The 26,864-nt window shown below is 43.5% G+C and overlaps 1 protein-coding gene across 1 annotated transcript; it reads right to left on the reverse strand.

Moving 5' to 3' along the window:
• Window positions 1–1,780: 1,780 nt before the first annotated feature.
• Window positions 1,781–26,181, reverse strand: EIF3B (eukaryotic translation initiation factor 3 subunit B). Its single transcript, XM_081298410.1, has 19 exons — window positions 25,641–26,181; window positions 20,097–20,289; window positions 17,811–17,930; window positions 17,439–17,496; window positions 17,003–17,131; window positions 16,228–16,385; window positions 13,577–13,708; window positions 13,429–13,495; window positions 12,962–13,008; window positions 11,466–11,676; window positions 9,131–9,203; window positions 7,244–7,366; window positions 6,374–6,452; window positions 5,614–5,752; window positions 4,219–4,344; window positions 3,639–3,716; window positions 3,109–3,217; window positions 2,824–2,942; window positions 1,781–2,277 (listed from the first exon to the last, which is right to left on the reverse strand). Exons 1-18 carry the CDS (start codon window positions 26,101–26,103, stop codon window positions 2,839–2,841), a joined length of 2,409 nt encoding a protein of 802 aa, XP_081154536.1. The 5' UTR covers window positions 26,104–26,181; the 3' UTR covers window positions 1,781–2,277; window positions 2,824–2,838.
• Window positions 26,182–26,864: the final 683 nt, after the last annotated feature.

The raw sequence follows: 26,864 nt of genomic DNA on the forward strand, positions 1-26,864 counted from the left end.
GAGGCTGCTCAGCTTGTATTCGTTGCTTATATGCTGTGCTCAACTTTTCCACTGTAGTCCCTGGGGAAGGCACTGCCTATGAACCTACCCAGTGCAGCATACTGCACTTGTCAGGCCATGCAGGCAGCGGGGTTGCAGGAAGACCCAGCCCAAAGTCAGAGATGCGCTACAAACAGGACAGTGCCCTTGTGTGCTGATGAAGTCACACAAAGCCAGGGCCTGTGAAGCCCAAGTCTGAGCCCCCTCCAGGATCCCAACTAGAGGTGGGCAGTTGGCAGAGGTGAGCCCCAGCTAATCAATCCCTTAAGCTCACCAGGAGCTCTCAGGCCCTCCTGCTCCATAAACCACTGTGCTGCTTTTGGAAAACCACTGGATGGTTCATGCGAGGGCACAGTTCACACTTGGTCATTTTCCTCTCCTCTTCTTGGTATCCAGATACCCTCCCTTGAGGGAGGGAGAGCAACCCTTTAAAAGCTAAGTCTCCCAACCTCTGCCCTGGAAGTAAAAGCCCAGCCTGATCAACAGAACAAAGCACTCTTTTTGCTTCATAGAGACAGGACCAAGACAAGGTTTCAAAGAGCCCAGGCCCACCCAACAGCCCCCAAGCAATGGGGACACCCCCTCCTCTGGCTCTGGGATGATCAGTTAACTTCCCCTAAAAATTGTCATCCTGGGAATTCCATCTCTACTTCAGAAGAGGCAGCACCAGTGTTTCAGAAATCCTTTTATTTATAAATCATGTAAAACAATTACAAATTAAAACAGAGAAAAAACTTTTAAAAGTTGTTAAAAACCTGTTAATGATAGAACAGTGTGCCGCCTTCTCATTGCCATGAAATTAGAAAAGAGCATTCTAGAATTTGAAGCACTGAGAGTGAACAGGAATACTATAAAAATGGGTGCTGAGGGGCAAGGGGCGAGACATGGCAGGACTATAACAGTGACAGAATCTAGAGAAACCTGGAGAGGAAGTCTCACAAGAAAGGAAAGGTACAAAGCCCCTTCCATGCCCCAGGGAAACCCAGTCAGTCACCCTGGAGCCTCCATGACAGGCCAGATAAGCTTGGGGCACAGCCTCACTCCTGAGGACACTCAGCTAGGAGCTTGGGACCAGGCAGCAACCTCTCAGGGGCCAACTGAGTGTCTCAAGGGCAGTACTTGGCCTCTGTACCTGCCTGTAGATCAGCCTATCCTGCCATCTCAAGTATGCCTTAGATTTGCAGATGTTGCATGGCTGTGGATCCTAGAAAGCCCCTCCCGTGTGTCCTGCTATTTTAGCACAACTTCAGGCTCTGTGAGATGCAGGGAAGGAGGTGGGAGAGAATGCAATATCACAAGGCACAGACGGGTGGCAAGACACTACAGAGAAAATGACTGAAGCCACAGGGATCTGTTCACTCCCTTCTCAATAGTAAAAGTAAATATTGTGACATCACAGTGGCTGAACTGATGCACTCAATACAAACTTTCTAACTCCAGAAAGACTAAAGGGTTCTCAGAAATGACATGCACTTTTTTTTTTTTTTTTCCATAGAATGAAGAAACTATTTTGGACCCACTGGACCAACTCATGGCTGGAAAGGCAGCAGAGTGGGTAGGAGCCTGGGTTCTCCGAACTGCCATCAGGATCCCTGCAAGCCAAGTGTATGTGTGGAGTGACTGACTGCCAGCTCCCCTGCGGGCACCAGGCCTGGCTACAGACCCTTAGTCCTGGGAGAAGGGGAACAGAGGCACCAGAGTCAAGGCGCTTACCTACATGCAAAGAGGAGAAAAGACAGCGTTTTCATACAGGGTTGCTTTATTTCCACATTCAACCTGCTGAGAGAACCTGCCACACCTGCACCACGGAGTCCACGGCCATGGCACCTCTGAGCTAGGTGGGACACAGGCAGTATGCTGTCCCCCTGCCAGTCACCAGGACGCACCCAACACTGGCCCACATAGAGAATAGTGAGCCCTTGAACTAAAACCCAGCTCAGCAGCAGGTGGAACCCCTGGAACACCACCGCAGGAGGAAAGGAGACGACAGGAGCACTGCTGCGAGTCTTGCTCGGCAACCACTGGTGGTTGACAAATCCAGATGAGAAAAACCAAAGCAGTGCCTCGAAACCTCCCCACTGTGCACACCAGGGGTTTAAAGGCACAAAAAAGTGTCAGGATGGAAGAATCCCAGGTGCGTTCACAGCCCAGAGTGAGAGAGAGCACAGGTGCAGATTCAGAGTTGTGCAGGCTTTCTGCAAAAGGGTGGCCTCCGCTTCAGGGCACGATGTGGTGATGCTGCAACAAAGGGACAGGTGAACCACAGGAGGTGCCGCTGCCCTCCCGGCCGAGCAGGCCCCTTGGTAGCTCCCAGCGCAAACACCATCCTTTGAGTCCATGGCCCACTGCAGGTAGCCACAAAGCACCCAAGCACAAAGGAACTGTGTGGCTTAATACTCCTGCTCCTAGACAGCCATGAAGTGAGGACAACAGACAGTCACTGAGCAGTTCTGTCTCAGAACTGACAGTGACTGACATAGGGAGTCACAGCTGCTGTGCCCAACTCTTCTTCCTGTGGGCACCCTGAGGCTGTCCACTAGCAAAGCCCTCCAGAGATGGTCAGGCTGGACTTCTGTCTCTTCCCATCAACCTTATTCATAATCCAAGGTGTCTCATGACATCTTCTCCTAACTGACCAGGTGTTCTGTCAGGTCCGTAGAGCAGCTCTGAACTTGCTCTTCACATTCCACACACACAGTCTTGGCTGACCCTGAGGCCCACTCCACCCACCTTCAACACAACATTTTCTAACATGGGGCAACAAAACAGCAAGGACAGTCTTACCACACAGTGCTCAGGTCACTCCTGGTTCCCAAGAGGAATCACCTCCTCAGTGACAAAGAACTCAATGGTCTCCTCTTCCCAGTCATCCACGTTGCTGTCCAGCTCGTCAGTGTCCACCCCTGAGAGGACAAAGTGTGCTGACCCTTGGATCATAGATGCTCACCGGCAGCTGCGGAAGCTACAGCCACAGCCTGGCGTAGGAGAGAGGCACTGCACTAAGGAGTCACACCACCCATGGGCTGGGAAGCCCTCTCCACTGCTGGACACCCTCAGAACCTTTGTTACCTCCTCTCAGTTCTAGACGTTCATTTTTCTGCTTCATGTAGAGTTCTTGGGCCGTTTTTCGGTATTTCCGGAAATCTTCCATCATGGTTCTCCTCCTCTCCACCAATTCCTAAGTACAGGTAAGTGGAAAGTCACAGAATTAACAGAACTCATCTTCATGTGCTTTTGTTTAACCTAAGTGAAAGCTTTCTGCCACAAGCAGCCTGCATCCTACTGAGCGATGTACCCACCACTCCATTTACACAGAACTCTTCCCGCAAGGAATATGTCAGTTCCCAGTGTTCTTCCTGTCCCTCTCCCCGACCCTATATTTGAAAAAGCAGCCAGCAACAGGGTCAAGGTGGACACCAAACTCAATGTTGCTGGCCTACCCCCTTGCCTTGCCCCAGAACAGGTCAATGGTCCGGGGGAGGAGCAGCGCCCCCATCTGTCCCATGGAGACCAGTAGCACACCCTCCCCTACACCCACACTGGTTCTCCAGTGCCATGGCAGCTTTGGCATTCCCCTCAGTTTTCAGAGTGAGGCTTACCTTTGATGCTTTTGACTGGCTCAAACGGTCCTTCTGTTCAAAGATCTTGGAGTATTTTTTCAGATCCTTTTTTATTTGCTGAAACAAAAACAAGTCACTCAGGGTTTAACATTTAAAGCAAAAACCACAAACGCAGCCTTCAAATTTGCCAACATGAAACAACGCTCAGTGATTTTAGAGCGAGTCACCTGGGGCAACGAGGAACACCATGGTTTCCCTTTCACTTCATTCTGAGTGACTTTTTCCAGGGATTTCTATTCTCTTTAGTGTTGGTCTAATACCACTGACCTACTTAACAATTATGTAAATCCCAGATGTGTTTCTCCTAATCCCACAGATTGTTAACAGCTCCTAGCATTTCTGTTCACCCCTTCCAGTTAATGCGGAATTTCCTTAAACAACCTGGAAATTTATGTTGAGAATCCTGAAACTATTCTTTTCCATTTAGTCCCCACTGTTCTTGAATCTCTTCAAAGGCCTGTCCAGAAATATCCTGTTTCTACCCTCCACCACCACCTCCACAATCATGGGGAAAAAACAGGGCCACACTGCTTCCACTGAAGCTCAAGAGACCCCACACCTTTATCTGTTCCTGGCTGAGAAGTGTGGGGGGCCGTGGTCTCCACAGCAGCTGGCAGAAGCGATCTTTATTATTCTTCTGCAGAAGGCGTCCTTGGAATGTCCACAGCCAGTAAGCGTTGTCCACCTACAAGACAGTGTGTGCTGTGAGTCACTGCTCCAGCAGGGAGACAAAAGACCCTGGAACCTTCACTGCACATAATAGCAACCTTGGCAGCTGCACAATGACATTCTGGGTATCTGAGATCCAATAGGGAAAAAAACAAGGGCCCCTCAGCAGGGGTAAACAAGACAGTGAACAAACGAGACAGATGAACTGCAGAACACAGCTTATAGAGTACTTAGGAAAGCATAAGCCTGTTTATTCCTACTGCAATAAGGAACTTGCCCCAGAATGCAAGTCACCTACCACCAGCCACATTGTTTTTTCATTCCTTAATGCAGGATGCAGTGCCTTAGCTCATGTGTTGGTATGACTCCTCACTGCCTCATTACTCTTTAGCTAAGTGAGTTATCTAGAACAGTGGCCAGCAGTTTATAAGGATCTTAAGTAGGTGTGAAGGTAGGCCTTATTGTGGTGACAGCTGAACAGGTCTGGACATGGGCCTTGACCAGGCACTCTAATCTAAACACAGAGACTGTGACTCAAGACACTGTTCCCAGAGAGATCTGGGAAGTTGGTGTTCCTACCAGTTTGTTGCCTCACTAAACAGAATCACCCCATTTGATCACAAAGGTTCCATCTGTGACGATCAGGTCAGATGTTCATACACCAACAAGAGACTGATTAAATACAAAGAGAAGTTCTTGGAAGACCTGGCACAATGAACTTGAGGTGGGGAGATGTACTTGAACTCTTGCAGACTGGCCCTGCAGGGAGAAACACTCCCTTGAAAAGTCCTCAGGTTATGAATCTTTTGTGAGACTCCAGAGGAAACTGCTCAGCTCGGATGTACCTCCATACTACTCTCCCCCAAAAGGCGTGTGAGTAACACAATCTCACCCTTCTCCAGAATCCCAGGCCTAGGATATGACTCTCCCCAGATGTTGCTCCTGTGCCAGGCTCCACCTTTTCTACAATCCCTGAATCCTCCTTTCACTGACACCAACCTTAGCTCTTTTGTCAAAGACAGAACATAAGGGACTGGGGTTGTGGCTCAGTGGTAGAGTGCTTGCTCACACATCTGAGGCCCTGGGTTTGATCCTCAGCACCACATATAAATAAACAAAAAATAAAGGTATTGTGTCCGTATACAACTACAAAGAACATTAAAAAAAAAATTAAAAATAAGAATGCCAATGTTCTCTGATGGGACGGGAAAGGCACAACGCTCTTTTTTCTTAAGGTCCCCAAACAGTCAGTTTGGTTCTCCTGCTGAGGCTTCACAGCCCCTACCTTATGGCTCCACCAGGACACAGAAGTGACCACATAGCGCCCAGTTGGATCCCACTCAACGTCAGAGGCCATGTAGTGCTCTGCAATGTTCATGACAGTACAGTCCGAAGTGTCGACAAATGCTAAGGCACCATTCATACTGCAGAGACAACACACAGCAGTCAGGCTCCATATATTCATTCCCACTTTCTTGCTCTGAGGGGCATGAGGGCCAGGGCAATATGCAGAGACCAGAAGCCAACTGACCACTGCTGGTTGTGGGGCATTATGCTACTGTTTCTGAAAAAAAGTGCACCAAGGTTAACCACACCTCCCCAAGTTGAGTAACAACTCCTCTTTGCAATAGCAAGGGAATTAAGCAACAAACTGATGTTCTTTTAACTGAGGTGTAAAATGCTAAATATCTTTACTATTTCTAAATATTCAACTGGTATGGTAGGGAAGTGAGGGAAAAGAGACATTGAAAAGTTCTCATTGCTAAAAGATAATCTCACAGCTATCTAATTAAATAGCAGTCATGCTAGAAGATGTGGGACTTCACATGAGGGTAACTGGATTGCTGGGAAGGTCCCTTGCTCAATCACAGAAGGATGTTCATACCCATCCATAAAATCTGCCTGATCTCACCCAAGTTTGGGACAGTGACACAATTCAACGATAGCATTTCATCTCTTAAGCAAGAGACAAGGGACATAGAGCCTGCTACAACCCACAGACCTGGGTCAGGGTGCAGATACAAAACCAGGACTGCTGGACCCACCTCCTCAGACCAGCCAGCACAACGAACTGCCCCTGGGGGCTCCAGAAGATCGTGTTTGCCTGCTGTTTGTCGAACACTTCTGAAAGGAAAGGAGGTGCCTATGAGGAGCCTATGCATGGTTCTACAGCCCAGATACATCATTACTGCTCTAGGCTAGGTCTGATAAAAACGGACTCATACAGAATTCACACACACATCATACCATCTGGTCATCTCTGAAAAACAATTTTAGAAAATCCATCATTTAGGTGCATCTAAGATGCGATCTATACTTTAAAAAAAAAAAAGAAGAAAAAGAGCACAAGAGTTCTTTTTAGGTGTAGAACATTATACATAGGACATTATATACATATATAAAAATTATATATGTGTAAAATTTTTTTTTTAATTTCAGAAGGCAATCGACAAAAAATTGCCCTTATTGAAAATGTTCATCATTCCGGCTCATGGTACCCATCAGGTGATCAGAGACATGACAGGCCTTGGGTCAGAAGGACCCCGAAGGCCAAGTGACATGCACATGTATGCAATCAAGTGACCCCCCCTGAAACACCCAGCTATAAAAGGACAAAATATAACTTCACTCAGACCAATGAAAGAAGATGGGGTCTGAGAAAACCCAAGTTATAAAAAAAGCCAGGGTCACAGAAGCTTAGGCCCTGTGGTCATGAAGTTCCCTCCCACGAAGACTCTCAGCCTTACTAATAAATACACATCACCTGAACCATGGCTGCCTTATTTACATCAAACTCAGGCCTGCTCAGAAGTGTGCCCAGTTCAGTACACCACTCACTCTTGGCAAAAACCAAATCCTATCACCTACGCTCATCTGTCAAGGAAAGGAGGCCCAAGATGGGCCAGGCCACTTACTAATAAGCTCAATCTTCCCATTGCTCTTCACATGGTAGAAAGAGACAGATATCCGTGGAGCTTCTCCATGTAACACAGCAAACTTGCTGCCATTAGGTTCCCAGGCAAAGGCTATGATGGTTTCTATAATCAATAAAAAAGTTAGCATCCTTTGTGATCATTTACGAGAACATTCTAATCAGTTAAGATGTTAACTATTCAACCAGATTAAAAGCCCCCAAAGTTCTTAAAATTTACTAAAAGGCCCACAGAACAAGTGACAGCAAGAAAAGGCAACTATTACAGAAGCTGAAAGCAACAGACTTAGCTGAACCCAGTGGTGCATGCCTGGAGCCCAGCACTCTAAGGCTGAGGCAGAAAGGTCACTTGAGCCCAGGAGTTCCAGGCCACCCTGGGCAGCACAAGACTTCATCATAAGCGACACAAGAAGCTGATCTAATTTGCATGAGATGCTTTAGGTGAAACTCATCCTCCATCCCAGAAGCTCTTGCTTTCCTAAGACTCACACCCACAGTGGGTCTGGCCAATGTCTGGTGGGCCTGAGGGCACCCCCTTCCTATACTCAATGCTAGACCTGCAGCAGAATCATTTTTTTTTTAGTTGTAGATGGAAACAATATCTTTATTTATTAATTTTTATGTGGTGAGATTCAAACCCAGTGCCTCATGCATGCAAGGTAAGTGATCTACCACTGAACTACAACCCCAGTCCCCTGCAGCAGAATCTTATGACTTTTCTGCCCTGACACAATGGCCACATTTCACCATTTTCTCATTTCTGTATTTTCTCCTTTTGTTCATGGAAGAACAACAACAACAAAACAGAACACATAGTAATTTCCCAGCACTGTTTGTGACAGTAAGGAACCCTATTACAAGCCAGGTTTTCATTAACAGTGAAACATGGATAATTATTCACTGGGAACATACACAGTGGGAATTCATGTTAGATTCCTTATTTTGACTATTGCTGCTCGCAACCTCAGAGACCACAGTATACACACAAAGATACACACACGAGTCAAACGTCTACTCTTTTTTTTAAAATATCTTTTAGTTGTAGATGAACACAATATCTTTATTATTTATTTTTATGTGGTGCTGAGGATTGAACCCAGGGCCTTGCTCGTGCAACGCAAGCGCTTTATCACTGAGCCACAACTCAAGCCCTCAAACGTCAAATCTTAAGTAAGGGAAATAAAGTTAGCTTTGTAAATATCACAAGTTCAAGAACAGCCTCAGAAACTTAGTGAGACACTGTTTCAAAATTAAAAATAGGGCTGGGGATAAGCTCAATTGGTAGAGTGCTTGCCTCGCATAAACAAGGCCCTAGGTTTAATCCCCAGCACCACCACATAAAAAAAGTAAAAATAAAAACAGAAGACTGGAGGTATAACTCCATGGTAAAGTGACCCTTTATACACCAAAAAGTAAAAAGGAAACTCATTAAAGAAATCAGATACATATATATTCTTTAAGATTACAAAAAACAAAAACAAGGCTTGCCTCTTGTTAGATCAAGAACTACTTTTATTTTCTGAGACACCACTTGTGATTCGTCTTAAATGTGGAATGAAAACCCATTCTTCACACGTTCTCTTCTAACTATGAAAACAACTACACCTCCTGGCTCCTGTGCTACAGATCACAGAGGTGTGGGGGGAAAAAGTGGGGCAACTTTAACCAGCATTTATAAAACCTAAAGGCTGTTTTTTGTTGAAAAGGACAAAAGCCACTGCAATTCCACGTGCTCAGGTCTAGAGATTGCTGTTCACAGAGCAAGTACACCCTTTACAATTGCTTAGGGGGTCAGCTGAACGCTGCAGAAGTCAAGAACAAAACAGTACAGGAGGCCAATCCCACCACAAGACAATAAAATGAAGCTTACCCTTCATCTCAACCACATCCACTGGTACCTGTTTCTCTCTCATTCGGAAGATTTCAAAATTTGTGACAACACCCTGATTAAAAAAAAAAAAAAAAGGGAGGGGTGACATTCTGGAAATTGAAAGCAGGAAAAAAAGACTTAAAGAATTTAATAAAAGAATAAATTCTTACAACTAGTAAACCACTCCCAAACAACTGATGGGATTAAAATTCTCCCATGAAGAAGGGTGCCTGATGCTTATGAGTATAAATTGGCACAAATGCAGCAGAGAACAGTGGAGACCTGTGCTGACTCTAACTACCCTGAGGGTATACTCACTGTGGCTTGTTTAAAGAAGTTCCCAAGTGCCCTTTAAGGTCCACTAACAGAGACCAAATTACATTGATACAGTGGAACAATCTGCACCATGATCTTTAAGCAGCAGTATGTCCAAAAGCAGGGCACTACACTACTCACCACAGGCAATATCCAAAAGTGTACATGAATGAAGTATTATTCAGTCATAAACAAGAATGGATGCTTACATATTCTCATCTATGCCAAAATGGATGAACTGTGAAGATGTGAAATAAAAGATGTGACACAGAAGAACAGACTGTGGAAAGTATCCAAAATAGGAAAATCCATAGAGCCAGAAGGTAGATTACCAGATGTCCTGAGTGAGGAGGGATATGGAGAGTAACTGCTAATGGGTACAGAGTTTCTCTTCTGAGTGAAGAGAATGGTCTAGAATTAACAGTGGTGGCTATATGACCTTGTAAATATACTAAAAGCCACTGAACTGGCTTACCACTAAAAGGTGAGTTTTATCATGTATCGTGTTAACTGCACCTTTTCTTTTTTTTTTTTTTAAAGAGGGAGAGAGAGAGAGAGAGAGAGAGAGAGAGAGAGAGAGAGAGAGAGAGAGAATTTTTAATATTTATTTTTTAGTTCTCGGCAGACACAACATCTTTGTTGGTATGTGGTGCTGAGGATCGAACCCGGGCCGCACGCATGCCAGGCGAGCGCGCTACCACTTGAGCCACATCCCCAGCCCCTTAACTGCACCTTAAGAAAAAAAAAATTAATGACTTTGATGGTGACCTTTTGCTACTTCAAGGCTCAGAGATGAGGAGCACGCCCTGAACTTGGCCTTCATACCCAACCATGTCTGTCATTCATGGATTTATTCAAGCTTTTGTTGATCCTCTTTGTACACTCTCTCAGGCAAAGAAGTTCCAGATGTGTACTAAATATTTCCTAATTCTAACTAACTTACAACTACCCCCCCTTTATTATCATATGGGTAATAATGAATAAAAAAGCTACATTCAACTTTCCTGTAATCCAGATGGTTTTATCAAATTTGTTTCTTGTATATTAAAGAGATTATTTTTTCCTAATTCAAATCTCATATACAACCTTCTCCAAGACATTATCATTACTGACATTTTGTGAACTCTTTTCTAATTCCATTACTGTCCTTCCTAGAAATCTGATATTCTCCTGAATTACAGTTACTCAGGCATGCCTAGCCAATCTTATCTTATATGAGGATAAGATTCTATGTCTCAATAAAGGAGAACTACCTTGAATATTGATTACATGATTCATGAAAACAAATGTTGCCCTCAAAACAATAAAATAAGCAATACAATGTTTTAAATAGTTATTCAACTACTAATAAAATTAAAAGGGGGAAATTAATGGAAAGGGAAGGTGAATAATTCCACTAAAAGGAAAATTCAGGTAATTTATTTGATAAGGCAAATAATAAAATGGTACAAATAAAAAATCTGGGTATGGAACTATGTAAAGAAAATGTTTTCTGTATTTAAAAATAAAACAGAACAGGCTTAAAAGCATAAAGCCTCGCTGGGCACAGTGGCACATGCCAGTAATGTCAGCAACTTGAGAGGCTGAGGGCAGGTGAATCATGAGTTCAAAGCCAGTCTCAGCAATTTAGCAAGGCCCTAAGTAATTTAATGAGACCCTGTCTCAACATACAATTTAAAAAGGGTTGACAAGAGAGGTGGCTCAGTGGTTAAGTGGTTCAATCCCTGATACAAAAAACCAAAACACTAAAACCTCCATCTCCTCAGAGTTTCCATGTCAAAGATAATAAATACAGACTAGAAAGTTATTTCATGGAGAAAAGAAGTTATATTTCTCAGGTAGACTGTGTCAAAGAGTTCTTACTAAAGTATGTCAGCTAACTACTTTCAGTATGAAGTGGGGCTGAAAATAATCCCAAAATCTAAACAATAAAAAATCCTGCTAACATCCTCCAAAAAAAAGACCAACTAGTTCACAACCAAGTACAAGGAACAACCTATTCCCTCTGATGTCCACTTACCTGGGTTCCTTTTGGAGTTCTATCTACTTTAACACACAAATAATCTCCATTTTTTTGCCAATGCAGCTTGCAGTCCACAACATTAAACAAATTCCTAACTCGGATCTCTTGTCTGGTAGGAAGCTGCATCAGGGTTACCCTGGCTGGAATGTCTTTGTCTTCAGGGACCCAAAAGGCTATTATGTTACCACCAGGAGACCAAGAAAAGTCTCTACAGGACAAAGAAAATAAAATGTTATACAAAAACTAAATTATTATAAAACTGAAAAAGGAAAGAACACAACTCACTCTGTAAAAGCTACACTAGCATATGGACCAGCTAACACTAATCTGATACCTAGTTCACCACACACAGCACATTCCAGACTGTTGCAGGTACTCTGTGTGAAGTCTAGCTGTCCTTATAACCCTGAGGCTTTGTTACACTCATTTTGACTGTAAGAAAAACAGATGTTACTAATCCTACTCACTGTCACATAGGAGCTTGACTCCCACACTTTTAGCCACCAAGTACTGCTGCTACAAGGCAAGTAAAATTAATTTTAGGCTAATGGATCTAGCTACATGAAATTTACTTATTTATTTATTTTTAAAGAGAGAGAGAGCGAGAGAGCGAGAGAGAGAGGAGAGAGAATTTTAATATTTATTTTTTAGTTCTCGGCGGACACAACATCTTTGTTGGTATGTGGTGCTGAGGATCGAACCCCAGCCGCACGCATGCCAGGCGAGCGCGCTACGGCTTGAGCCACATCCCCAGCCCCATGAAATTTAAAGGTTAATTAAGGTGCAAAAGGGGAAAGCACCCAAGTCAAAACTTGAAGAATTGGCGTAAATCCCTCTACCCTATAAATTTCCCCATAAAGTGGCTATTTTTAACAAACAATCTGTGAGCTCCTCTATATTGAAGAACATCTTTTTATGTGCAAAATCCTGTTTTATATTTATTGGGAGCCAGGTCCTGATTTCATTATTAGTTATAAGCCCAAATTATACCAAAGAATGGAAACACAAAAGGAGTAAGATATATCAACATCCTTGGACTAGGGGTAGTTTACAGTGGCAAGAGCATTCGGATGAATAAAAACATAAATGCTTGTCCATGACGATGAGAACACGCTGTGGTTCACTGGTGCCTAACCACATCCACTTCCCAGATCACTGGACCAATAGGGAAGATCGTTCATCCAATGCTCATCTGTAAGAAGCTGAAGCCTCTGTACCTGAAGAGTCTCCAGTTCAAAAACAGGTACAGACCAAGACTATTTGGTCATGAGGCTGGGGCCCTAGTGAATTAGCTTAGTACCCTTTCACGATGCAAGGTTAGGGAGTAGACATTCACCTTTGAGGAAGTCCTCACCGACACCAAATCTGTAGGTCCCGTATCTCAGACTCCAGAACTGAGAAAAATACAGTTCTGTTGAAGTCACCTACTCTATGATGTTTTATTAGAGCAGCCAGAGCACATTTATACCAATCTAACAGAAATTTTTACTTACTTTATTCCAGAAATCTTCAAACTCTTCTTGTCCAAAAGACCCATTGACTGCCAAAAAAAAAAAAACCAATGAGGATTACAATTGAGTTAGATCATGCCAATGTCTCAATAGTACATGTAATTATTTAAAAAGGGAACAAGTACCCACTGAGTCTACCTGGGGAACAGTATAAGCACCAAGGGTAATAGGCAAAGAGGGCAAAACCACCTCCCCCCTACCCAAAAGCGAAACACACACTTCCAAAGCCACTGCCTAAAGCACACAATTCAAGGCAGAAAACATTCAAGAGTTCCATCCAGAACATGAGAAACTGGGAGAGTACAGCACCTGCACCCGGTGTGTGTCGAGCCCCACCTTCCCTTTACTACACCAGATTAGGGAAAAGCATTATATCCTTGAGCAAGAGTACTGACAACTATAAGCAACAGACACCTTAGTCTGTCTTTGAGATCCTTAAAATCACTCACAGGAGTTTCATAGATGCTAAGGGTATCGAGCGTCATTCTTGCAAAGAATTTACCATCATGGCTCCACCTAAGAAGAAAAAAGAAGTGCCAGGCTACCTTAATGAAAAAAGAAACAGCTACACACAGTTTACTGCTCTGATCTACTCACTTAAAAATAGGCCAATGGGCTGAGCTTTCACAGTGAAATCCTCTTTTTTTGTGCCCAGTAAGGATGTCCCAGATAATTATGGCCTGAGGGTCATCCTGAGTGTCCATCAGCGGGCTAAAAGTCACCAGGTATCTGAAAGAGAAGGAGACAGTGAAGTTGTGACTTGGTGTACAATGAGTGTGATTCCCCTTGGTGAGGGCTGAAGGCTGAGCTCCAGCACAGACAGCTATAGGAAGTCACAGGCATAGAACACCCAAAACAAGCAGTCAAGACTTGAGGGATCAGCACTGTTCCCACACACCATGTTCCCCTAGAATGCTCTCTGATCCCTCAAAAAGCATTCTCAAAGGAGGGAGAGAAGCCAGCCTGCAAAGGTGTGAGGCATTCATCCACTCTCAGTACCAGGGTGGTGCAAGAGTCCCCAAGAATGGAGTCTCCACCAAGATCAGCACAGGGTAGACTACACACACCCCAAATGAGAGTCTGCGTGAGTAGGTTGGCCCAGAGGAAGGAGCAGTGGGCGATTCTCACAGTATCTTTACCACTGTTAAGCAGAACAGATGGACACAGGATCCAAAAATCAAATATACCTATAAAGGAAATCAAGTATACCTCCAAAGGGAAACCTCAACTATTTACCTAACACCTGGTCCCTGTTCACACATAGTGCAGATTTCCTAACCAGACTGCCCCCTCTTCACAATGTGCAGCAGAAAAGCAGAAGCAAGCAGACTGAGAAAGACAGGGCAAACAGTTTCTTCAGGGCTTTCAATGACTGCATCTTTTCCTGGTGTGGCTCTGACACCAGATTAATCAGCCAAATTAAAAATGACAGCTTGAGGGTTGCGGTTGTAGCTCAGTGGTAGAGTGCTTGCCACACAAGAATGATGCACTGGGTTCGATCCTCAGCACCACATAAAAATAAATAAAATAAAGATACTGTGTCCATCTACAACTAAAAAAATTTAAAATAAATAAAAATTTTAAAAATCACAGCTTGTGTCACCTTTACCACCAGGTATGAAATTCCCTATTTGGATCTTTCAGACTGTCCTTAAACTACAGCAACTGATGAAGCCCTTAACTAAAAATAGACTTTTCCCACTGCAATTTATATAATCAAAGAATCCAACCATCCAAGCATTTCACCAATAATGAATGAGAAATCCCAGACTCTGTTCAAGCAGATCTACACAAATGTGTAAACAAATTAATTATAACTTAATGTGGCAAGTTACAGGAATATAGGTGGAACTAGCTGCCTGAAGGAACTGAGAAAGGCTTCACAGTAGATAAAGCCTGGTATGCCTCTATGTCTCAGGCTAAGTGTCTCTATGAGTTTTAACATACTGCTGCTGAAATGAGACACATCAATTACTTTGTACCAGACATAAATAAAATGGTTAGGAATTAATTGGGTGCTCCAAATACACTACATAAAAACTATTATATCAATTTTAAGAAATATCCACCAGAATTTAGCTTACAAAAACCATAAGACTGAATAAGTTAAATGATGCCTCAAGTAATCAGACTGATCCAGAACATAAAGAGTTTTTAGGGGGCTGGGGATGTGGCTCAAGCAGTAGCACACTCGCCTGGCATACGTGTGGCCCGGGTTCGATCCTCAGCACCACATACAAACAAAGATGTTGTGTCCACCAAAAACTAAAAAATAAATATTAAATTCTCTCTTAAAAAAAAAAAGTTTTTAGGATATCTGATTCTGTCTTAACAAGTCAATATGAAAATCAAAAGACAGGGAAAGATGTCTTCAGAGACACAACTACCATACACAATATTTACACCTTAACCAGGCCTAGGTACAGAGTTTGCAACTATGTCTAAAGCCTCATACCAAACCACATATACTTGTTTATCTTTTCTATGCCACATATCTATGATAAGTTTAATTTATAAATAAGACAGTAACAAGAAAATAAAACTGTAATAACGTGAAACTACATTTAAGGGGAAACTATATAATATTAAACTACACACACTGCTATGTTCCCAAAAAGCTCAAGTAAAAAAAGTTTTACACACACACACAGAGAAAATGACAAAGCAATAGTAACAGAACGCTAACTGAAGAATTTCAGTAGAAAAAGTTCATGGAAGTTCTTTGTATTCTTCCCACAATTTTCCTTTTAAGTTTGAAATTACCACAAGATAAAAAGGTTTTAAAAATTATCTCTAGAGCAGAGTGCGTTGGCACACACCTGTAATCCCAGCAGCTTGGGAGGCTGAGACAGGAGAATCTCGAGTTCAAAGCCAGCCTCAGCAACGGCAAGGCACTAAGCAACTCAGTGAGACCCTGACTCTAAATAAAATACAAAATAAGGCTAGGGATGGGGCTCAATGGTTGAGCGCCCCTGAGTTCAATCCCTGGTAAACCCCAGCCCCCTGCAAAAAAATTATCCCTAGAGATTGGCATGGTGGTTCATGCCTTTAATCCCAGCAACTCAGAAGGCTGAGGCAAGAGGATTACAAATTCAAGGCTAGCCACACAACTTAGCAAGCAACTTAGTGAGATCCTATCAAAATAAAAAGGAATAGGGATGTGGCTCAGTGGTTAAGCACCACTGGGTTCAATTCCAGGTACAAAAAAAATTAACCATAGAAGGCTGCTAACAAGGCTACCAGCTTACCTTTCACAAGGTGAGAAGTCAATGAGCTGAACCCCTGGGTGACTGAATCTCTGGATTTGCTTGAATTTCTCTCCACCCCAAAGAGCAATGCCTCTCTGATGAAAGGTTGCCAGGTAGGTGCCCTTTGGAGACCAACGCACATATGTCTCTGTCCATCTCTGTGGAAAAAGGTAGGGTCAGTGAATCTACCATATACTTCTCAGGACTCATTTCAAAGCTGGAAGAAAAATAAAAGAAGCTGTTCTCGGGCTGGGGATGTGGCTCAAGTGGTAGCGCGCTCGCCTGGCATGCGTGCGGCCCGGGTTCGATCCTCAGCACCACATACAAAGATGTTGTGCCCGCCAAAAACTAAAAAATAAAGATTAAAAAATTCTCTCTCTCTCTCTCTCTCTCAAAAAAAAAAAAAAAAAATTAAAAAAAAAAAGAAGCTGTTCTCAAAAGAGTTATCTCAAAGGAAAAAAAACACACTTGCTTTTCTGTTAATTTTTTTTTTTTTTTTTTTTTGGTACTGGGAATTGAACTCAGGGGAGCTCAACAACTGAGCCACATCCCTAGCTCTTTTTTTCATTTTTTTTTTTTTTAAAGAAAGTGTCTCCCTAGGTTGCTGAGGGTGGCTTTGAATTTGTGATCCTCCTGCTTTGGTCGCTTGAGCCTCCTGAGATTACCTATGTACTCCACTGCACCTAGCTCTTTTGTTACTTTCTAATGGAAACAAAGTTCTACTTTGTTAAGGAATTGCAAAATAACTACCAACCCATGGGCTGCAAATACACACCGCTCTTTCTTCAATTGAGACAGGGTCCTTCACATCATTCCAGAATATCGAAGTCCGGTCTCCACTCTCAAAAATCACACTGTATTGATCTCTACATTCTGCCTCTTCCAGCCAGTAACGTAAGTTTCCCTTAAAAAAAAAAAAAAAAAAAAAAAAAAGAGGGATTTAATAACAGTGCGTTACTTTTTTTTAATGTTTTATTAGTTATTGATGGACCTTTATTTATTTATTTGTTTATATGCAGTGCTGAGAATTGGGCCACAACCCCAACCCCTGGTGCATTACTTTTAATCAAAGAAAAAATATTATTTATAACTAACTCCTAGAGAGAGAACAAACTCTGTGAACATCTTTAACTGCCAAGGAATAACTAACTTCTAATCAAAATATCCAGCATTCCTTTTAACTATTTAGATATGGGTTTTATACAACTTACCAGGTCTTTGAAAGGCTGTTTCTCTGGAATATCCCATTCATCACTGATCGTCATATACCTGGAGAACAGACACTGCTGAGCAGCACACAACTGATGACTGGGTAGAGTTATAGAACATAGCGCAAGCCCAGGCAGTGCTGCATCCCTCCCAACCCACACCAGAGGTAGGGAAGGAATTAAGTGTCTGCTAGCATTAGGACTGGTTAGGGGAGCTGCTGAACAAGAGCATGGGGTCGAGACTCATGACTGTCATTTTGTTTGACCAACAAGACATCTATGGTCTGAAAGGCAGTAGCACCCACTGAGGAAGGGTAACCACTCACACACTAGCACATATCAATGTCCATGTCCCCCAGTCAAGTCTAAACTTACTTGTCAAAATCGGTGAAGAGGTTAACCCGGAATGTATGCTGCTTATCGAGCTTATAACCATCAGCGTTTTTTACAGCATCCACAGCATGGGCAGGAGACGCATATTCCAGGAAGATATACCTGAAGTGTGAAAGAGAACAATTTCAGCTTGTGTACTCTTTTATAGTCATACACTGTGGCACAAGCAACTAGGAAGACTAATGCAGGAAGATCACAAGTTTGAAGGCAGCAACTTAGTGAGGCCCTCAGTAACTTAGCAAGACCCTGTTTCAAACTGAAAAAACAAAAAGAGCTGGGATGTAGCTCAGTGGTAAAGCATCCCTGGATTCAACGCCCAGTACAAAAAAAATTAAAAAATAAAAAAAACACTAGGCAGTCAAACAAGAACCAAGTACAACTGACAGGCCAAGTAGTTTCCCAAAGAAGAATGAAAATCCTAACTAGAGGATTCAAAGTTTCTACTTTAGGGGTTATAAGCTATAGACAAGATAATAAGAATATAGGAAACATTTGGTGATGTCAAGATGTGTACAGCTATGTCAAAACTTACCAAATCTTATACTTTAAAATGATGTAGGTTTACTAGATATAAACTATCTCAGTAAAGCTGTTAAAAAAGTCTACTATTAGGCTGGGGCTGTAGCTCAGTGGCAGAGCACTTACCTAGCGTGCGTGAGGCACTGGGTTTGATCCTCAGCACCACGCACGCAAAAAAATAAAGGCAGTCTGTCCATCTACAACTACAATTTTTTTTAAAAGTCTACTATTATGCAAAGTTACAAAGTACCTCAGAGGATGTTCATTTTAAGAAAACTTGCAAAGTTACAAAGTACCTCAGAGGATGTCCATTTTAAGAAAACTTGTAGCACAGCAACTCCTGGTCAAAAAAGTCATCCTTCAACCTACTTCCCAAAATGTAAAACGTCAGCAGCACCACCTCTACTTGATATTTTTTCCAGAAACAAACTATCCTAGGTAGTTTTAAAAACTTCAGGGCTGGGGATGTGGCTCAAGCGGTAGCGCGCTCGCCTGGCATGCGTGCGGCCCGGGTTCGATCCTCAGCACCACATACCAACAAATATGTTGTGTCCGCCGAGAACTAAAAAAATAAATAAATATTAAAAATTCTCTCTCTCCTCTCTCTTTAAAAAAAAAAAAAAAAACTTCAAAACTTTACTTAAAAACAACTTTATCATCTTCTCATTCCCATGAGATGACTGTGCTCTCAAAAGCTGGCATTTACATGAAAGACTAACGGAGAAGCTCTGACAAGACTGGGAGGCAGTAAACAAACTACCCAAAACTGTTGGCAGCAGACACTGGACCATACACAGCACATCACCCAGTGCACCATGGGCAGGCACTCTGCACAGCTCAACAATCTTGACTCCTGGGTATAACAGAGAGGCACACACTTGCACAGATTACAGGTAGGGGACTTTTATAATGGTAAAACATTGTGTTAAAAAAAAAAAAAAAAACAGGAAAAGTCATAATAGAAAACAGTATCACAGTGTTTAAAATTTGCCAACATGGAGGACTAGGTCAGTTGCACAGGGTTAACCTAATGTGCTTTAAGGCTTGGGTTCTAGCCCCATCACCATAAAAAAGGAATCAGAATATAACTTATCAACATGAAAGATCTACTTCTGAACAGAAAAAGCAATTGCACTACCGTTATTTAAAAAAAAAAAAACACTCTTTTTGGTAACACTAATAAATGCTAATTAAGCAGAGACGCAACAATTTCACCTAGATTGCAAGAAGCACCCCATTTCAGAGATGTTAAATGTGGAATAAGAGGCTGGGGTTGTAGTTCAGTGCCAGAGCACTTGCCTGGCACATGAGGCACTGGGTTCAATCCTCAGCACCACATAAAAATAAACGAAGGTATTGTGTCCATCTAAAACTTTAAAAAAAAAATAAAATGTAGGATAAAAGGATATCAGCATAAAACTCCACATGTAAAATTTTCTTGACATTCTGCCAGCATCCAGATCAGCCAAACCCTTATCCCTGTTACTACTGTGGGGGACAATTTCAAGCTCATCAGACTCTGACTCTTCCCAAGTCAGCAGCCAACACAACAGACACCTTGTTCATTCTACCTCCATGATGACCCAAGGACCAAAATCCAGCTTCTGAGAGTTTCCAACTGGGGGTGGCCTAAATAAATGAATGCCCACTATTGCAGCATGCATTCACAGTGAGTTCCCACAACAGGTTATAATCATGTGGACACCAAAATACACACATGGCATTTCAATGATAGGAGTGCAGACTTACCCTTTTGTCTTTCCATCCTCTTCAGGATAATAATCATTTGTGATTTTCCCAAACTTGGAAAAGATCTTGTGGATGACATTTTTGAGCTTCTCAAGTCGGTCAGGCCCCACCTGAGGAACATTGTCCACTACAATCACCGAATCGATTCCATCTGCTTCCTGGGGACGATCTTTGAGTACATCGCCAAGTAATTCTGTGTGAGTAAAAGAATTGTCAAATGACTTTCTGAAACCAAAAAATACATTAGCTTACTAAAAAGACTGCCAAGTTTGGGAGGGAGATCAATGATCTAATTTAAATGCTTTTACTATGACACAAGAAATCATGACCCCGTTCACTTCAAGATTTAAACATGAGCCAGTCCTGGTGGCTCATGTCTATAATCCCAGCAGCTCAGAAGGCTGAGACAGGAGGATGGAGAGTTTAAAGCCAGCCTCAGCAAAAAGCGAGGCACTAAGCAACTCTTGAGACCCTGTCTCTAAATAAAATGCAAAATAGGGCTAGGAATGTGGCTCAGTGGTCGAGCACCCCTGTGTTGAATCTCTGGTACCAAAAAAAAAAAAAACTTAAACATGGAAGAATCAAGAAAACTGTACATACTATAAACAGTCAAGATCTATCCTCTGATTCTGGCAATAATGAAGACCTGAAAGTAATTTAAAATTTTTTTAATAATGCAAAATGCAAACAAGGCAGAAAACTTGAAGACCAAATACTAGATCCCTAGATTTCAAAAGGTTTCTAGCAATAACTGGGCAAAATTCCATGACAATGTCAACAACGCAGGACACTAAAGTAAGTTTTTCATGTTAGAGTTTAGCAAATATGCAAATATTGAGGTGCTAGAAATATTCACAATACTTTTGTTTTAGTGAATACAAATTACTAGAAAATTTAGGGAGGAAGAAATATCTTTTTAGTGAACTAAGAGAATAATTAAAAAGAGAAATAAATGTGTGGAGAACACCCACTTTCCTCCCACCCTCCAGTTCCAGACCAGCGCCTACTATCCTGTGCAGGTGAGCTATCCAGCCTTAGACCAGGGAATCCAACAAGGAGACAGGTCAGGGACTATTTCGATAAGCCTATCTTGCCTCTCCAGTCAGAGCCCACCACCAGGCACTATCTGCTAGAGCTGCTCATAGAATCCAAAAAACACTTTATGTTGCATGACTGGTTTAAGTCACTGGCCACTATTAATGGACTCAACCTTCAGCCCTTCTCCCTATGATTACATAGTTTGTTCCTCTAGCAACCAGCACCCTCACCTCAAAGTTACTCAGGAATCTCCAGCCAGTAGTCACCTAATAGCATACAAAAAATATATTGGCAATCCCAGGGTTAAGAGTTGTATGCCAGGAACCAAGGGCAGAGAGTAAAAGTAAATGCTACTTCCTATTATTTCAATATCTCAATAGGCTCTTGGAAGACAGTACTAAGGCAGACAGGCATTTAAATCCCAAAACTTCAGTCCTCAAACTTCTGCTGAAGAACTGATTCATTTCCATAAAAAGGCCAGCCAGAATAAAAGAAATGGAAGAGAAAATGAGTGTAAAAAGTATTAGGGCCAAAAGACAGAGAGAGAAATAAACAGGTCCCAGAAAGCAGCCTGGAGCCCACATACTGGTGGGTGACACAATGACCCTAGGGCACTGCCAACTGTTATTTTGTGTGATTCTTGTCTCTGGTCCTGAGCCCTTTGGACCATAAAGCTCCAGCATCAATAAAAATATCTGACCTCCAGCTGGAGATGGGCACAAGGGAAGTAAAACTGAGTACCAGATGGAATAAAGTAAATCCCATATTTTTTAAATTTATTTTTTGTGGTCCTAGGGATTGAACCGAAGGCAAGGGCTCTACCACTGAGCTATATCCCCAGCCCAAATTCTATATTTTTAATATGCATTCTATATAAGCACTAAACCTAGGTAGAGTGCCTAGAAAGCAGTAAATTACTAAGAGCTAGAAAATAAAGATACCTTTTAAAGCTGCTATCAAAGCATACTCATCACATGAAACCACATCAGCAAATACAGTCAAAATGAGATTACCAGGTAATTTTAAACATCATTGAAGAATGGCTTCTTATACATATTTCCAGTTGTTTGAACACTATACCCTAATTCATTATTATACTCAAGAATCTCAACATGCTAGTTAGGTGCAGTGGTGCATACCTATAATCCCAGCAGCTCAGGAGGCTGAGGTTCAAAAAGCAGCCTCAGCAAAAGTGAGGCACTAAGCAACTCAATGAGACCCTGTCTCTAAATTTAAAAAATATAAAATAGGGCTGGGGATGTGGTGTAGTGGTTGAATGCCCCTGAGTTCAATTCCTGGTAACCTCACAGAAAAAGAATTTCAACATGCTAAACGTGACAGATGTCATAAAATATTCCATTCCATTCTCAAAAGCTAAAGGTGAATTCTCTCAGCTTCTGTATATGTTTTAAATTTTCCACAAAAAAAGTTAAAGTAATTGATGGTGGGTGTGAAGCTCAGTGAGAACACACACAGGACCCAGGTTCAATTCCCAGTATCCTCCCACCAACCCCTGGCCCAAAAATAACCACCACCTGAATTTCAAAAATGAAGACTAGTCAAAAAGGAAAAAAGCTGAAAAGAGGCAGCTCAGAGAAACAGCAATCTCAGAAATCTTCACTGTAGAAACTGTAGTGGAACCAAGCACAATCATGGTTTCAAAACAGAATTAAAAAGACCACTGAGAATAATATAAAAATGGCAATAATTTTAAAAATATTTTTCAGTTGTCAATGGATCTTTTATCATTCATCTATTTATTTATTTAAATGCAGTGCTGAGGATTGAATCAAGGGCCTCACACATGCCAGGCAAGCACTCTACCAACTGAGCCACAGCTCCAGCCCTAAAATGGCATTTAAAAAAAAGGGTGGGGGGGGGGGCCTGGGGATGTGGCTCAAGCAGTAGCGCACTCGCCTGGCATGCGTGCAGCCCGGGTTCGATCCTCAGCACCACATACCAACAAAGATCAGTGTCCGCCAAGAACTAAAAAAATATATATATATATATATTAAAAATTCTCTCTCTCTCTCTCTCTCTCCTCTCTCACTCTCTCTTAAAAAAAAAAAAAAAAAAGACACTGTAGTAAAATCTCTGGGTTATTTTTAAAGCAATGCTCACCATACAATTAGGAGGCCTGTTAAGCCGGTTCTGAACTTACAAGGCTTATAATAAAAACCTCAGCTTTTACAAACTATGCCTCCTTTCCACAAGCTCAAAGCATCTACCTAGTCTATAAGAATCTGCCCGTATTTCGGAAGGGAATAAATGCAGTAACTACACATTGGGAGACCTATCTTGATCACTGTTGGGTTACTCCTGGCTCTTGGATTCCCCATCTGGCTCCAGAAAAAAAAGAAACAATTTTCAAAACTAAATAGCAAATATACAGGTAAATAATATTTCATGAACTAAAGAAGATGACATTAGAAGTTAAGAGATTTTGTTCACATTTTTGTATGGCCAAACTCTAGAGGCGGCTCAAATTTTAGCCAGAACAGAAGATGAAAATTAAAGAATGAGCCAGGTGTGATGGCACATGCCTATAATCCCAGTGGCTTGGAAGGACCCCAAGTTCAAAGCCAGCTTGGCAAGTGACTTAGTGAGACCCTGTCTCTATAGAGTGAAAAAGGGCTGGCGATATGACTCAGTGGTTGAGCACCCCTGGGTTTAATCCTCAACACCAAAACATAACTAAAAAAAAATTAATTTTTAAAAAAGATTAAAATGTGACTGTGGAACAGTGGTGCAGCTGAGGCACAGGCCTGTCATTCCAGCTATCCAGGAGGCAGAAGCAGGAGGATCCCAAATTCAAGGGCAGTCTGTGCAACTTAGGAGACCCTGTCTCAAAAAGAAAAAGATCAGGGCAAGGCAGACTCTGCACTACTCCTCCTAAAAACAGTCCATTTTGTTAAAGGGAGACGCTTCTATGGTCTTACCTTCCCAGTCTACGGCCTTAAGACTGGGGGAGGGGAGTGGCTCAGTGGTATAGCACCAACACCACACTATATATATATATATATGTGTGTGTGTGTGTATGTATATATATATATATATGTGTGTGTGTATATACATTTTTTTTTTAAAAGAACACATACACTAAAAAATACATAGCTCCTCAGGACCAAGCAGCCTCCCTTCCCTATGGACCACATTGCAACATCAGGATCATACAGGCTCCCAGAAACCCACTAGGATTTTACCCAGCCTGGTTGACCTTATGATGGTAGCGGGCGCGCGCGCGCGCACACACACACACACACCCCTCCAATCTGTGAGTGGTGGTCTTAAAGAATGATTTTTTTTTAACTCAACTGCAAAATAAATAACCAAGGGTTCAAAATGAGCCTATAAACAAAAGTTAGATTAAAAAACAAAACAGGGCTAGGACTGTGGCTCAGTGGCCTAGCATTTGCCTTGCCCATGTGAGGCACTGGGTTCAATCCTCAGCACTACATAAAAATAAACAAAATAAAGATATTGTTTCCATGTATAACTAAGAAATATTAGAAAACAAAACTGGTGTGTTAGAGGCTGGGGTTGTAGCTTAGAGGTGGAGCTCCCACGCTTGATGGCAATGGGTTTGATCCTCAACACCCCATAATAAATAAATAAGAATATTGGGGTGGGGGGGGGTTGGTGTGTTAAAGAAATCACAGGTCTGGACAAAGAGTCGGGTTATAATTAATCCTAGTAACCTAGTTTACCTGAAGGGACACACTTCCTCAGGGAAAAGTGGCAGAATAGATGCTCACAGTGTTTATATCATAGTATGTGGTGTTTACTCTGCTCCTCACACTAAAATATTTTTATATCAAAAAACTGTAAAACAGGGGCTGGGGATGTGGCTCAAGCGGTAGCGCGCTCGCCTAGCGTGCGTGCGGCCCGGGTTCGATCCTCAGCACCACATACAAACGAAGATGTTGTGTCCGCCGAGAACTAAGAAAAAATAAATAAATATTAAAATTCTCTCTCTCTCTGTCCCCCTCTCTCTCACACTCTCTCTTAAAAAAAAAAAACTGTAAAACAATGATGACAGTAACTGGGAGCCGCTTAAAAATATTTAAATGCCATTAAATCTGAAAAAGTAATGGTCTGCTCTGTAGACTTAAAAAAAGAAGATGAGAACTTGGCAGTTTTCTGCCTGGCACTATTCTATTAAGAAATTAGTAGAACAACACTGCACCAAGTTCTGCAGCACCTATCCCTTCGTTTCGGCCGGCTCAGATCTGGTTGGTCAGCTCCGGGGTACTGGGCCCGGAAATGGGTGCATGCTGCTAGGCTCTGCCCCCCAGTTGGTACTACTCATACACACCAAGCTCCTAAGAGCTCTCCGACCCCCGTCTGGAGAGGAGAGAGCAGGGTCCGGACACCCGCTGCACGCAGCGACAGCAGCTGCAGGCGGGCACCCCTCCCGGCCTGGCTGAATTTCGCGCACACCCTCACCGGATTTGTGCCCAGGCAGGGGAACCAGCCAGAAGGTTCCGCCATGCTCACGCGCCTCACCTTCTTCGCTCACGTCGTCCACGAAGTCCTCGGGGTCGCTGAAGGAGGGCTCATCCGCCTCGCCGTTCTCCACCACGCGCGGCTCGGCCTCGGCCGCGCTGCCCTCGGGTCCGCCAGTCTCTTCTGCCGACGCATGAGCCGGGCCTTCGGCAGGCGGGTCGCTGACCTGCTCCGCCAAGGCAGAGCCCAGCGCGGGGGCGGGAAGCTCGGCCTGCGGCGCGGACTCCTGGGAGGGCGGCGGAGACGCGGCCGGACCGGGGACCACCTCCTCCGCCTGGGCCTTCAGCTCGGGCTCTGGCCCGGCCGCCGCCTCCTCCTCGGCGTCCTCGACCCGCGCCGCCTCGGGCGCGCCGGGCCCCGCCGGCTCTTCCTCCGGCGGCGGCTCGGCGGCCGGCTGCTGCCGCGCGGGCTCGGCCCGCTCTTCGGCCGCCTCGGGCGCCGCCACGTTCTCCGCGTCCTGCATGGGCCCGCGCTGCTCCTCTCCCGGCTCCGCGCCGCGCTTCCGACTCCCAGGCCGCCCCGCGCGCCCGCTAGCGCCCAGCCACGTGCGTACGACAGGGGCCCAACCAAGCTACAGCGGAGGGGCTCCCGCGCTGTGGTTCCTCGTGTCAAGCCCAGAGGAACGCAGTTAGCCGAGAAAGTGTTCAGAAACGAGAGTAGCGCGGCGTCCGTGACGACAACGTGCTCGATCCCAAGCAACACGGCTGCATCCAGCAGTCCTCACACTCGCCGAAATCCACAACCATCCCATTCGTGAGAGCGGATGGTTTCGCCCAAAATGGCAGCCGCTCCCTTCCTTCTCCCATCCGGCGCTGCGGGGGGAAGATTGAACAATTTGAGGCGCCGAAGGCAGAATCGGGAAATCACTTTAATATGCAGAGTTGCATGAAAATATGTTGTAACTCGAAAATCAGTACCACAGAAAACTTTAGGCGTAACAAACGATTCTCCTTGTGCTAGTTTCGTCTTTGGACAGGCAAATTGTTAAGCTTACATGACTCAACCCCCCCCCCCCGTGTCTGTGTTTTAGACTCGTCCACTGACAGGGGCAAAAGAACGGACGATTCCAAAATACACGAAGAATTCGCGGGAAACCACAGAAGGCCACAACTACTAAGACGACTTCTGTCTGGCGCGATACAAAAACGTATGACAGTGGCGGTAGTCATTTACGCCCTCCCTGCCCCCGCGGCCGTAGCTGGACCTTCCCCGGGTTCTGACTAG

Source organism: Spermophilus citellus (genome assembly GCF_964194105.1).
Source record: "Spermophilus citellus genome assembly, chromosome: 6".
Classification (NCBI taxonomy): Eukaryota; Metazoa; Chordata; class Mammalia; order Rodentia; family Sciuridae; genus Spermophilus; species Spermophilus citellus.